Source organism: Acomys minous, assembly GCF_964271855.1.
Source record: "Acomys minous genome assembly, chromosome: 1".
Lineage (NCBI taxonomy): Eukaryota > Metazoa > Chordata > Mammalia > Rodentia > Muridae > Acomys > Acomys minous.
The window spans coordinates 7,116,815-7,129,271 of record NC_140483.1 but is presented as its reverse complement, the minus strand read 5'-3'; the positions used below and the strand labels follow the sequence as shown (position 1 = coordinate 7,129,271).

At 41.1% G+C, this 12,457-nt stretch overlaps 1 protein-coding gene across 1 annotated transcript in view; it reads left to right on the top strand.

Moving 5' to 3' along the window:
* The window catches only part of USH2A (usherin), a 683,333-nt gene that overhangs the window by 99,730 nt on the left and 571,146 nt on the right, over window positions 1-12,457 (top strand). Inside the window, exon 11 of the mRNA XM_084773188.1 lies at window positions 3,099-3,229. Coding sequence (XP_084629314.1) covers window positions 3,099-3,229 — 131 coding nt within the window. The remainder of the gene's footprint in view (window positions 1-3,098; window positions 3,230-12,457) is intronic.

Below are 12,457 nucleotides of genomic sequence, written 5' to 3'. Positions count from 1 at the left end.
TTTGGAAGCAAAATCTGTTTTATCAGGCCTCCCCTATTCAGAAATAGTCCTTCATTGTACATTTGCAGGAAGATATTCCTTCCAAAGTGTTCACATCATTGACCAAACTGCTAATTTGTATAACTTAGCCTAGTTCAGTTTTAATACATCTTTACAGTGAATTACTTGTATCATTTATATTTCTGTCTTTCTTGTGTCTGGTTTCACATATGGACATGTTACATTTACTCAGAATTTACACAGAAACCAATAATCTTTTGAAGACATTATATACATATAGACCAACAAGATGGCTCATAGGAAAATGAGCTCCCTGGAGAGCCTGACAACATGAATCCGGCCCCTAGATTATACATGGTGGAAGAAAAGTGCTAACTCTGGCAAGTTGCCCCCTGGCCTTCACAGGCTCAGAATGATGCACACGTATTTACTATACTCATGCCCACATACATGTGCACGCACGCACGCACACACACACACACACACACACACACACACACAATGTACAAAAGGTTATAAATACAGACAGTGATAAATATTTCTCTGTACCTTCTGCAATAACAGCCACTGAGATCCCTGTTTTCTGAAGAGCAGTATTAATATTAAAACAAAAGCAGGCAGCATCAGTGTTTGTGAGATATAATGTGAATATAATGGATCTGGGCATAAGTGAATGCATTGGATAACTATTGATGACACAAAATAGCATGAGAGCCTGGCCAGGGACCAGAGCTGTGAAGGTGAGTATTCCTGGGCTTATGATACAAGGACAAGTTCTGTAGTAGAGACACATATTGAGGAACATCAGCATACATGAATGTCAACATTCTAGAAACATTAAGAATTCATTTATTTATTAACTAGTCAGAAGCTAATATACCTCAGAATGAAAAATATAGCTGCTTATATGGTTTTCTGATAATGGGTCCATTTCCAGTAGCAACAGAGTCCATGTCAGAGACAGCCCCCCTCCCCTTACTAAAGGGCCCACATGAAGTCTGAGATGCCCATTGGCTACATCTTTGTAGGGGGGCTAGGACCAGGCCATATGTGGTCCTTGGGTGGTGCTTCAGCCTCAGCAAACCCCTCTGGGCCTTGGTTATTTGGCTCTGTTGGTTTTCTTGTGGATCTCCTAGCATCTCCAGGTCCTTTCCCCTTCCTCCCACTTTCCCACAAGACTCCTTATGTATCTTCCAATGTTTGACTGTGACTCTCAGAAGCTGTTTCGACAAACCACTGCTGGGTGGAGACTCTCAGAGAACAAATCTGCTAGGCCTCTGTCTGCAAACTAAACAGAATTAATAGTGCCAGGGGTTGGCTCTCTCACATGAGGTGGGTCTTGAAGTAGGTCTTGGATTTGTCCAGGAATTAGTTAGACATTCCCTCAATTTTGTCTTACGTGTTCTATATTTATCCCTGCACATCTTGTAGGCAGGATAAATTTTGAGTTGAAATTTTTGTGAGTGGGTTGATGTTCTTGTGTATCTACAGGAGACTTGTCTAGTTAGAGAGTATCCTCTTCAATCTCTATGGCCCCTGCTACTAGGAGTCTCTGCCAGAATCCCCCTCACATCCTCTAAGGAGACTACCCTGATTTAGGTCTCCAGCTTGTCCCAGAGATGCCCCACCCACAGTTTCTCTACAGGCCTTCTGTTTTCCTTCCCCATTCTCACTAGGTCTAATTCCCACCCTCATATCTCTCTGTGTTCCTTCTCCTTCCTTCTTCCCACTCTTCAACCACTACCTCTGTCTATTCTATTTCTCCTTCTTAGTGAGATTTAAGCATCCTCCCTTGGATCCTCCTTGTTACTTATCTTACTTGGGTCTGTGGATTATTATGTGTTTGTCCTGCACTATATGGCTAAAATCTAATTATAAGTGAGTACATACCCTGTGTGTCTTTCTTGATATGGGTTACTTCACTCGGGATGATCTTTTCTAGTTCTATCTATTTGCCTGCAAATTTCATGGTTTCCTTGTTTTTCATGGCAGAGTAGTATTCCATTATGTAAACGTACTACAGTTTCTTTATCCATTCTTCAGCTGAGGGAACATGTATGTTGTTCCAGGTCCTGGCTTTTGTGAATAAGGCTTCTATGAACATAGTTGAGCAAGTATCCTTGCTATATGGTGGAGCAACTTGTGGGTATATGCTCTGAGCTGAATGTTACTTGGGCACCCCCACAGGACTCCTTGGGATGGCAGGTGATGTGTGTTGAAGCCAGGGCATAGATCACCTTTGCTGGTCTTGTCCCATGTGTATCAGACAGATCATGAGTAAGTGTTGGTGTTATAGAGTCAGTTGGCGCTATAGATCAGATTTAGTCATGTAGCTGCTTGCTAGCCAATCAGGAACTGCACTCTCAGCTCTCAGATTCATCTTGGACCTGAAAACCCTGTATGTTCCTATTGTCCAGATGTTCTCCACACGGGGACCCATGGAACAGTGGGTATGGGGTTGGGATTCTGACCCCAGTATCTAGGTGCTACCCTCGGGGAAGCAGGAAGAATCCGAGGTCTGGTTGTTGGAGCAGAGCAACCCTGCAACTGGGGACCTAGCAGAAAGTGCCAGGTACTGCAAGTCCAGGATCTCTTGCAACTTTTGGAAACAGGAGATGGCTATAGAGAGCCTGGAGTTGCATATCCCCAGCTCCTGGGACATCCCTTACAATCCAGTGCAGCGGGTTACTCACTAACTTCAGAATGTCTACTTTCTTCCACTTCTGTAGGTGTCATCAGCAACATTTGTAGCAGTTCCTCACATTTTGCTTTAGAAATAAGTACCTGGACATAGAAATGCAATTTTAAGTTAGAAGTGGATTCTTTTTAAAATGTATGTTCCCTTACAAAGCAAAACTTCTCAGAAGTGTGGTATTGCATAACAGATGGGTGTTTAATGAAGTAAAGCACCATTTGGAGCAGGTTCACCATTTCATATGCTCCGGATCACTAAATTGGCAGGTAGAGATGAAAGGTGCATTAAAATGGACGTCCCCAAAATTATAGAATTTCCTCAAAGGAATACAATCTTTAATCGTGAATTATGCAGCAGATTGTAATGAATTATGAGTCATAATGAATAACCTATCCTGACACAGGGAGAAACTGTGAGTCGTGCCAGGATTACTTTTACCGACCCATTGGTGCAGATCCCTCTGCCCTCGATGTCTGCAAGCCCTGTGACTGTAACAGCGAGGGGACTAGAAACGGCAGCCTCTTCTGTGACCCGGTGAGTTACTTCAGTCATGGGAGGGGAATGGCTCTTCTGCTAGATGTCGGTTTAGAACACTCTCCCAGGGTTTCCAGAATGTATTTTCCAGGAAGTTCTAAGTTGGCTTTTAGGTGATGACCAAAGCAGACGGGACCTTGAGTAGTGTCTATCGTGAATGTTGACTGAGTGTTGCTCAGGGGTATCTCTATAGAAAAGAGAGACTCATTTTAGTTTTAGTCTTCCAAATGTCAAGAAGAATTGGAGAGTGCAATTTTAATCAAACTGCAAAGTAGTGAAGTATTTTCTCTAATTATAAATAAGACTTCAATTCCAAAGCCAGGAGAAGATAGTACTGCAAAAGCCAGTTTCATGAAGACTCAAAATACAATATATGTTTACATTCATAAGATAGGTTTGCCATCTATGTCACGAATTTAGATGTTTGACTTACATGAATGCAGATCTTCACTAAGTTTGACCTGTAAATCCTACTTCTAGCCAACAGCTCTGTGTCATAGTTGGCTGTCATTACCTCTAGTGTTGATCTGTCACACTAATATCAATAAATGACTTCAGATAAAGGAAAATTAGTCTTATAAATACCAACTCAATGATTGTATTAGTTTTAATGAATATGTATTATTTTGAATAGTTTAACACTTAATGGTTAGATCAAGAAACTCAGTTGTAGAATGTTTTATGAATTACATTGTAAAAATAAGAAATTCAAGATAAGATATATTTGTCATATAACTTTCAGCAAACAAGGTGAGGTGGGAATTTCTTGTAATCTAGGCATTTGGAAGGCAAACATAGAGAGATCACCAGCTTAAATCCAGCCAGCCAGGGCCAGATAGCAAATTTGAAGACAGCTTGTGCTATATAGCAAGACTTATCTCAAGTCAGTTTCTAAACAAAAATGATAGAGTAAATAAAAGTACAGATTAAAGATATGGATGGTGGTCAAAGTGCATTAATGATGGATGCCATGTTCGTCATTGAAACGCTCAAAACAGATAACTAACAAGGATCGTTTCCCCTGGTTTATTTGATGATATCAAGAGCTTTGCTCTCTGTTGCTGGAGGCTGAAGCCACAGTCTTGGGAGGTGAGCAAATGAATCCCATGCCACTCTTCATACATTTCCTCACTCAGCTCTTTCTACACACATGTCATGTCCTTGTGTTTGTAGTCTGTGATGGTGTACCTAGGTTGCCAACTGGTCATACTGAGGGGAAGAAACCTTAATGGTATATAGCTTTAGATTGGCCTGTGGGCATTTTTGTGATTTCTAATTAATAGAGAAGGGCCAAGCCCAATGTGAACACACCATCCCTAGACAGGTCGGCCTGGGCTCTATAACAAAGGCAGCTGAATGCAAGCTTAGACGTGATTCAGTGAACAGTGGCCCTCTGTGGTCTCTGCTTCAGTTCCTGCTTGGAGTTTCACCAACTTCTCTCCATGGCAGACTGTAAGCGTTAAGCCAAGTAAATCATCTCCTGGCTTCTTGTCATGATGGTAGTTTTCACAGGAGCAGAAATCAAACAAGGAAACACACATACTTACACACAAACACATGTACAATTACAGAGATACACAGACAAACACACACACCACACTCACATAAACACATACACATACACACACATACAAACGTACACAGGATCTGGCTTCTACCTTCTTACAATACCTACACCCTGGACATCACACATAAATAATCATTGGCTGTTCTAATGTCATGAACTCTGTGACTAATTTTCTTCTAGTAACTTTAGTTCCACATCAGTGTGTGTAATCTGGATCAACACTCAGGTGTATAATTTAAAGCAATATCAATATGAAGGTGAGAATTACAAGTACACATAAGCCATACTCATATTAAAAACATGTGAGCAATCCACAGGTGCAAGGCAGTAATATCCTCTGCCCACTTCTGTTCTACATTTTCTTGCTGAGTTTAGACAATGTAAATTAGGCCAAAAATGAAATTAATGGATTTGAATAGGAAATGTCTACATTTGTACATAATATAATTTTATTTCCAGAAAAAATAAAAAATATTAAATGGAATGTGGAAGCACACACATTCAATATCATAGAATTGGGAAAGTAGGCATGTGAATCCCAGATAACTAGGACCACATCAGAGAGCCAGGCTCCAACAAACAGATAAGCAAGCAAAACAACAAAAGAGCTCAAAATGAAAAAAACACTAAATTTAACAAAATCCCCAAACTATTATAACACATTTCCAAGATTTAAGACAAATCAGATATAATTCTCTATGGCAGCAATAGTCTAAAATCATTAGGAAGACTGCATCATATAAAACATTTTCAGGAGTAAAACATTCAGGAGCAAATTTACTAAAAGATTGTCAAAGTTTATATTCGGAAAACTATGAAGCATGCTTGAACTGAATCAAAGAAGACCCCAGCACATAGAATGGCAGCTGCTGTTCATGTGTCAGATGGCTGAATGTTTGAAATCAGAGTCGCTCATCCACCTGGCCTGCTGGCTAAGGCTATGTCCATAGTAGAAATTACAATCAATACATACATTCAAGGCTCCCTTTAAAGACCTGAACAAGATGATACAAGATTCAAAAATTTCAAAGCACAAATGTCTAAAAAAGTCATAGAAAGCAGTACAGAGTTAGATTACCTCTACTTTCTAATTTATTATTGTTTTCCAGTATTCAATAGGATAGGACAGAAGGGTGTGTGTGTGTGTGTGTGTGTGTGTGTGTGTGTGTGTGTGTGTGTGTGTGTGTAATATCCATCTATCCATCCATACATCCACCCATCCATCCATCCCTTGGGTAGAATTGGGGGTCTAGAAATAAATTATTTTACATAAAACTTATGTTTTGATGAAGGAATCAAAGGAGTTCATTAAGGAAAGCATTTCTTTTTACAATAAATGTTTCTATGACTAAGTGTGTATCCATATGCAAAAGAGAAAAGATAGATCTTTACCCTATACATCTTTACTTTGCATTTCAAAATATGACAGACACTGAGTCCAGGAGCTAAAAAAAAAAATCACAAAATTATTATACAGAAATAGAATTTAGGATATTTTACAACAGAAATTGCATAAATGATTCTTCAAAAAAATCCAATCATTTGTGTTTTAAAAGATCCCACCGAGAAAGTAAATAAACTGCCCCTGAAATTTCCAAGGCAGATAATCTGATAAAATACTTGTATCTGGTATATATGAATAACCATTATAATTTAATAGCACAAGATACACATAAAGATGTAAATAGATGTTGCCCCCCCCCAAGAGATAGAGAAATGGCTGAGAGACACATGAAACGATCCTGGACATACCCATCAGGAACCTTCAAATTAAAACCAGGATGAGCCGTGCACATCCCTGGGAGGTGTGCAAGGAAAATATAGTGCACAGCAAGCAATAGTGAGCAGCAAAGAAACACACTGTTCTGTGGAAAGTAACTGCACCCACCTGGGAAAACAGCCTAGTGTTCCTCAGGATGCTGCCCAGAGTTTTACCATATAAATGAACTAAATACATATCAATTAATATGGGTGATTGAAATAGAGCATAAGACAAAAGTAGGGGGAGGAGTAGGGACAAAGAAGACAAGAGGCTTTCAAATACTTTGTGTATGATTTTTAGTAGATAAAATAATCTAGTTAAAAATGTGTTAAAATATAAATAGCCTGTAAACTGCTAATTTTGATTCTTTGCATTTTCCTTAAAATTATTTCCTTTCCAGTTCTGCTTCATTTAAAAATTTTAAGGTTAGAAAAGCAAGATATTTTTCCTTAAATCTAATATGTGGCAAAAGAGAGTGACACACAGGGACATGGAAATAAACAGAAGTAGTGGCAGGAGTTCCCGGGTTAACAACCGTCATGTATGTATCTCTAAATCTCATTCATATGTCACATTATTTTCAATACTTTAAATATAGAAATCATTGGTGACTTTAGGAATATTTTTCCGTAATACATTGTCTAACTAGCAGTACAAAATTGTCTAAAAATATTACTGTCATCACCAGTGATGTGAGAATTCTAAGCTATTACATTAAAGAACAGTTTTCAATATCCATGCGGTTGTGATCCCTAATAACATTAGGAAGCAGACGTGGACAGCAGGACAGTGGACTAATCTCATTTTGTTCCGGCGACTGAGGAATAGCACCAACAGCAAACGGCCTGCATTGCCCAGCTGTGGGGTCTATGTTCTAAAGGAGATTTCCCCCCTTTGGCCCTGGCCACCAGATCCTCGATCCAGCCCCACAAGATTGGGCAGTTATCCTCCTGGTAGCAGAAGAAGTACGGTGATTCTGCCCAGTGTGAAGGCCAAGATGGTGGGAGTAGCACGAAACAGTGCCGAGCCACTGAATCCTAACATTCATGTGCCAAAGCGAAGACCAGGAGAACGCGTGAACCAGGGCAACCCTGTTAATTGCCTAGTGAAAGGAATGATCGCTAATTTAGAGGAGTTCTAATGCAGAACCCAGGGGTCCCCAAGGCAGCCATGTGGGTTTAGAACATCTATGCACCTTTAAATTGTACACAAGGGCATCATAGTGTTTCCATTCTTCCTGTTTTTCTCTCTGGTATTTCTGAAGCAATGTGTCATTAGTGTTCGTTCACCACACACAGAAGAGATGCACGGCAGTACTTCACAGGATGCAGGGAAAGAGGTTCCGTTTTTATAGAACGGGCTTGGACATTGGCAGAGGTGCCCATGCAGGAAGTTCTCAGGGTGCCTCTCTGCTTCCCTCTTTTTATGGGTTTCCTGTCATGTCCCCTTGAGGCAGAGGCCTTCCTTCTGTCTTTCCCTTTCTCGCAGTTAGTGTGAATTCAGCTGCGGTGAACTAGAAACCCAAGCTTTGATAATGTTTCATCGTGTAACCTGATGATGATGTATCTGTGCAGCGTCTTTGGACCCACACCAAGGGCAGGCATCTGGGGGTCCTTTCCTGCGCTTGACCCACGGTGGAAGTGCACGGTGCAGCTGCCGTCTGCTGCCTCTGTGCCTCCCTCTACCAATGTTCCCTAGATGCATACCGTAGCTGGCTTCGCAGATGCTCCCCATGAGCCTGAGAGACTGGACTGAAAGGTCCCAGCCCACATCCTGATTCTCCTAGACCACAGCCTAACAACTATACAACTGCTTCCCACCTTGGAGTCTCCGCAGCAGCTCTGTCTTATTTTACTCAGGAGTTTAGCTGATGAATGGGGAACCTCCCCCACATACATGATGCAGGAAGCTGTCCTTGTTCTTCAGCTCTGTGTGAGCAGGTCACTCATATACTGACAACCATTAGTCTCACTGTCATTCACAAGCCTGGGGTGAGGTCACTTGCAGAAGTTCCCATGGCGATGCCAATGCTGCTGGCCATGAGCCACTTTTTAAAGTATCCATAAAGTCTTCCTTTGCAGGCCGGAGTGGCCTTGACATTGAGATTCTCGTACCTCAGCCTCTCAGATGCTGGGATTATAGCTATTGGTGACCACAGCTAGCTCATAGACCACTTTTCCATAATCAAGGTGCTAGAACATTTATCTATGCAAGGTGCCCAAGGGAAAGGAAACAAATGCATAGGTCACATATGTGTGGAGGGGTATGAATTTTTACATATGCACATACATGCAGGGAGTCATGTGCACTTAAGCACATACATATATACATACCATGCATACATACATACATACAAGGAGGTATGTGTCCATCTGCTCATATTCACAGGGAGCATATGTTCATAGGTAACAGACACATATGTTCAGTCACATACAACCATGGTCAGATGGGTTTTTACTCTGTCCTATCCTCTGAATTATAAATAATAATAATAATAATAATAATAATAATAATAATAATAATAATAATAATAATAAATTGTTTTTCGAATCATGGTTTCTATGTGTATCCCAGGTGGTCCTGGAACTCACTCTATAGACCAGGCTGGCCTAAAACTCAGAGATCTATATGCCTCTGCCAACTGTGTGCTGGGATTAAAGGCATGTGACACCATCTTTAATTAAAAAAATACTTATCATCACTTTGTGTGTGAGAGAGTGGGAGGATGTAAATGTCAGTATATACATGGCAAATGCATAAAGATCAGAGGACAAGTTTCAAGTGTTGGTTTCCCCTTCCCACTCTAGGCTCCAGGGTCTGGGCTCAGGCCTTATGTCTTGTGTGGCTAGTGTTTTCCTGAGGCCTAGCACTGGTCCTCTGCACCTCATTTTAAAAACAAAGACTTTCTCCTTTTTCCACACTAGGATGTTCTGTTAAATTGCATCAGATTATGCTGCCACCTGTGGCCTCAAGGACTGAGGGCCTTCTCTAAGCTATATCTCTTTAATGGAAAGATAAGACAATAACTAAAGGACTTTAAAAGTTGGCTGGAAACTGAAGATACAGTTACAAGCATGCAAACAGATACTAATTATTACAGTGCCCAGGAAAGCACCAGCAGACAGCTTCATCAGCACCAGGACAGATGGGCATGGCAAATAGCATGAGACCTGAGTGAGGACAGGCTGATGAGTAGAATGGAATGGGCATGCATTGGTACAGACCAAATAGATGTGAGAAATAAACCCCGAATTTCCTAGTAAACTAGACAGACTCAACCAAAGCCAAAAGAAAGAAGAGAAAACTCTTCTGTTTACACATAAATCAAATCCTATTTCTTATACCGAATATCATTAATGATCCAAATGTTCACATTAAATAACCACATCTGTAGGAAATAATGTTAGTAACAAATCAGAAACAATAGTGTTCTAAATGGAGATTTGAGTAAGATTTAAGACATGTCCCTCTGTCCTTAATCAATTATCTCAATTTAATACCAAGCAGTCTGGGTACTTTATAAGGACTTTTCAAATTCTTGACTCATTATATCTTTCTTACTTCAAATAGACAACTTGCTCTTATGAGTAAAATTTGATTTCAACTTAGTTAACTAAAACCATGTTAAGCAGTCCTTCTCTTTAAGTTGAGAACATGTTTTTGTTTTTTCCCCACTTTTACTAACACACAACAAAATGGATTACTAAATTCAAATAACAGAACTTTCCTAAGAATTTGTTTTTAAAGACAACCCCTGTGTGTGTGTGTGTGTGTGTGTGTGTGTGTGTGTGTGTGTGTGTGTGTGTCCTGTTGCACCAAAGCCAGGAAATTAAGGAAAGGGGTTGCATCCAGGGCTGACAGCATAGGCAGGGCCTTGCCAACTCCTGGCAGGTGGAAAACACTGCAGACAGGGAAAGAGAGAGAGAGAGAGAGAGAGAGAGAGAGAGAGAGAGAGAGAGAGAGAGGGAGAGATGGAGAGAGAGTATGTATTTATGGTGTGCACATATGTGTGTGCAGGTACTCGCAGAAGCCAGAAGAGGGCACTGGATTTTCTACAGCTGTAGCTCCAGGTGTTTGTGAGTTAACTGATGTGAGTGCTGGGAACTGAACTGGCATTCTCTACAAGAACAGTAAGTGCTCTGAACCAGTGACTGAGCCACCTACTCAGCCCTTAAAAGTACCTTTTGATGAAGCATTGTAAATATGAAAAGTCCATTGTTTCATGTTAGAGGCAAATGCTACTATAACATCTTACATTTTATAGAGTAACACACTATTTTGTGTTAATAATGCCTGTATTATTTTTCTGTGAACTCTAAGTCCAGGTCCCACAACTGTGTTGTCTAGGTGACATTTGCTATATAAGCACTCTAAGTTAACAGTGTCATGCACCCGAGGTCCAACAGTGCTTTCCAGGCTCCAAAAGGTCCAAGTAGTAGTTTGAAATTGAGTGAAACAGACTCAAACCAGTAGGAGAAAAAAAAAGCCCAAGATGCAGCAACACCAAATGGGAGCCCTGGAGAGGCACCGAGACCATCGCCACAGTTTCCTCTGAAAGCCACTCAGGGCACCAGCACTGCTGGGAGCAGAGGTGTGTGGGGCCTCTCGGACTCTTCCTGTTCTGTACATTCAAAAGACTGAGCAGAGTGCCACCATCCCCACGGCTTCCTGTGAATGGACCAGAATGTTAAGTCTCACCCATAATTAGAGACTGCCACGGGCAAGTCTGAGAGTTCAGAGGAAAGCACTTTCTCAGAAATGCACCATCAGGCGCACCAGGCTGACAGAGAAAAAGCATGTCCATTTCCCAGCACCGTGGGAGCTTCTCTTCTCAAAGGAGCATTTCAATGACAGAACAAGATGACAGCAGAATCACAAAACACTTGCATGGAATCAAGGGTCATGGTGCGCTTTCTTCATCATCTTCTTCCAATCCATGACACTTGTTTGTAGCAGTGAAGTCAGATGAGAACCATAAGCCAGTGGCTTGTTGTACCAAAGCCAGAAAATTAAGGAAAGGGGTCACACCCAGGGCTGACAGCATAGGCAGGACCTTGCCAACTCCTCGCAGGTAGAAAACACTGCAGACAGGTAGAGAGCCATTTTTTTCCTTATAAACATCAGGACAATAATAAGGCATTTCATAAATTCTGTACATGTGTGTGCATGTGTATTCAGGACTATGCATATGCATTTGTTTGCTGCTCACATGTGTGTATGTGTATGCATGTAGGACAGAGGTCAGAGGTCACTCATAGATGACCCTTCTCAGGCTCCATCATTGTTTTTTTATTTTAGAAACAGGGTCTTTCGTTAGTCTGGGATTTCTCAGTTATTCTGAGCTGGCTGGCCATCCAGCCCAGGTATCCTCCTCGCTCAATAACCTCTAGCGTTGTGATTTTAAGTGTCCATCACTCCACTCAAGTTTTTAATACCGTCTCTTCAGATTGGACCTCATGCTTGCAATACAAGATCACAGCCACCTGACCATAATTTGAAAAAAAAAATCAGTGTCTCCCTAGTATTTAAATTTAAGAGTCTTACTCCAGTGTTGGTCCAGCTTAGTAAGCCTGTTTTCCTGGGGATCAGCGCCTAAGAGTAATGGGATGTACAGCTAATACATTCCCAAGCCATCTTGAGTCTGGGAATTAACCAACTTTTGGCAGCAGCTAAGTATCCAGTAGTTGAAGTAACAGATGCCAAAGGATGACTCAGCCGTGAGTTTCAGAATGAAGGCGCCTGAGCTCCATGTTTTCATTGCTCAGTTCTGGGTTATTTAGCTGTGTAGAACTGAAGGGCCAAACTTGCAGACGCAAGTACACACTGGATATAGACGTGCGTGTTCATTTTCCCTCTATATTTAAAAATGTCATCTGTGTGTGAATATTTTAATAACCAT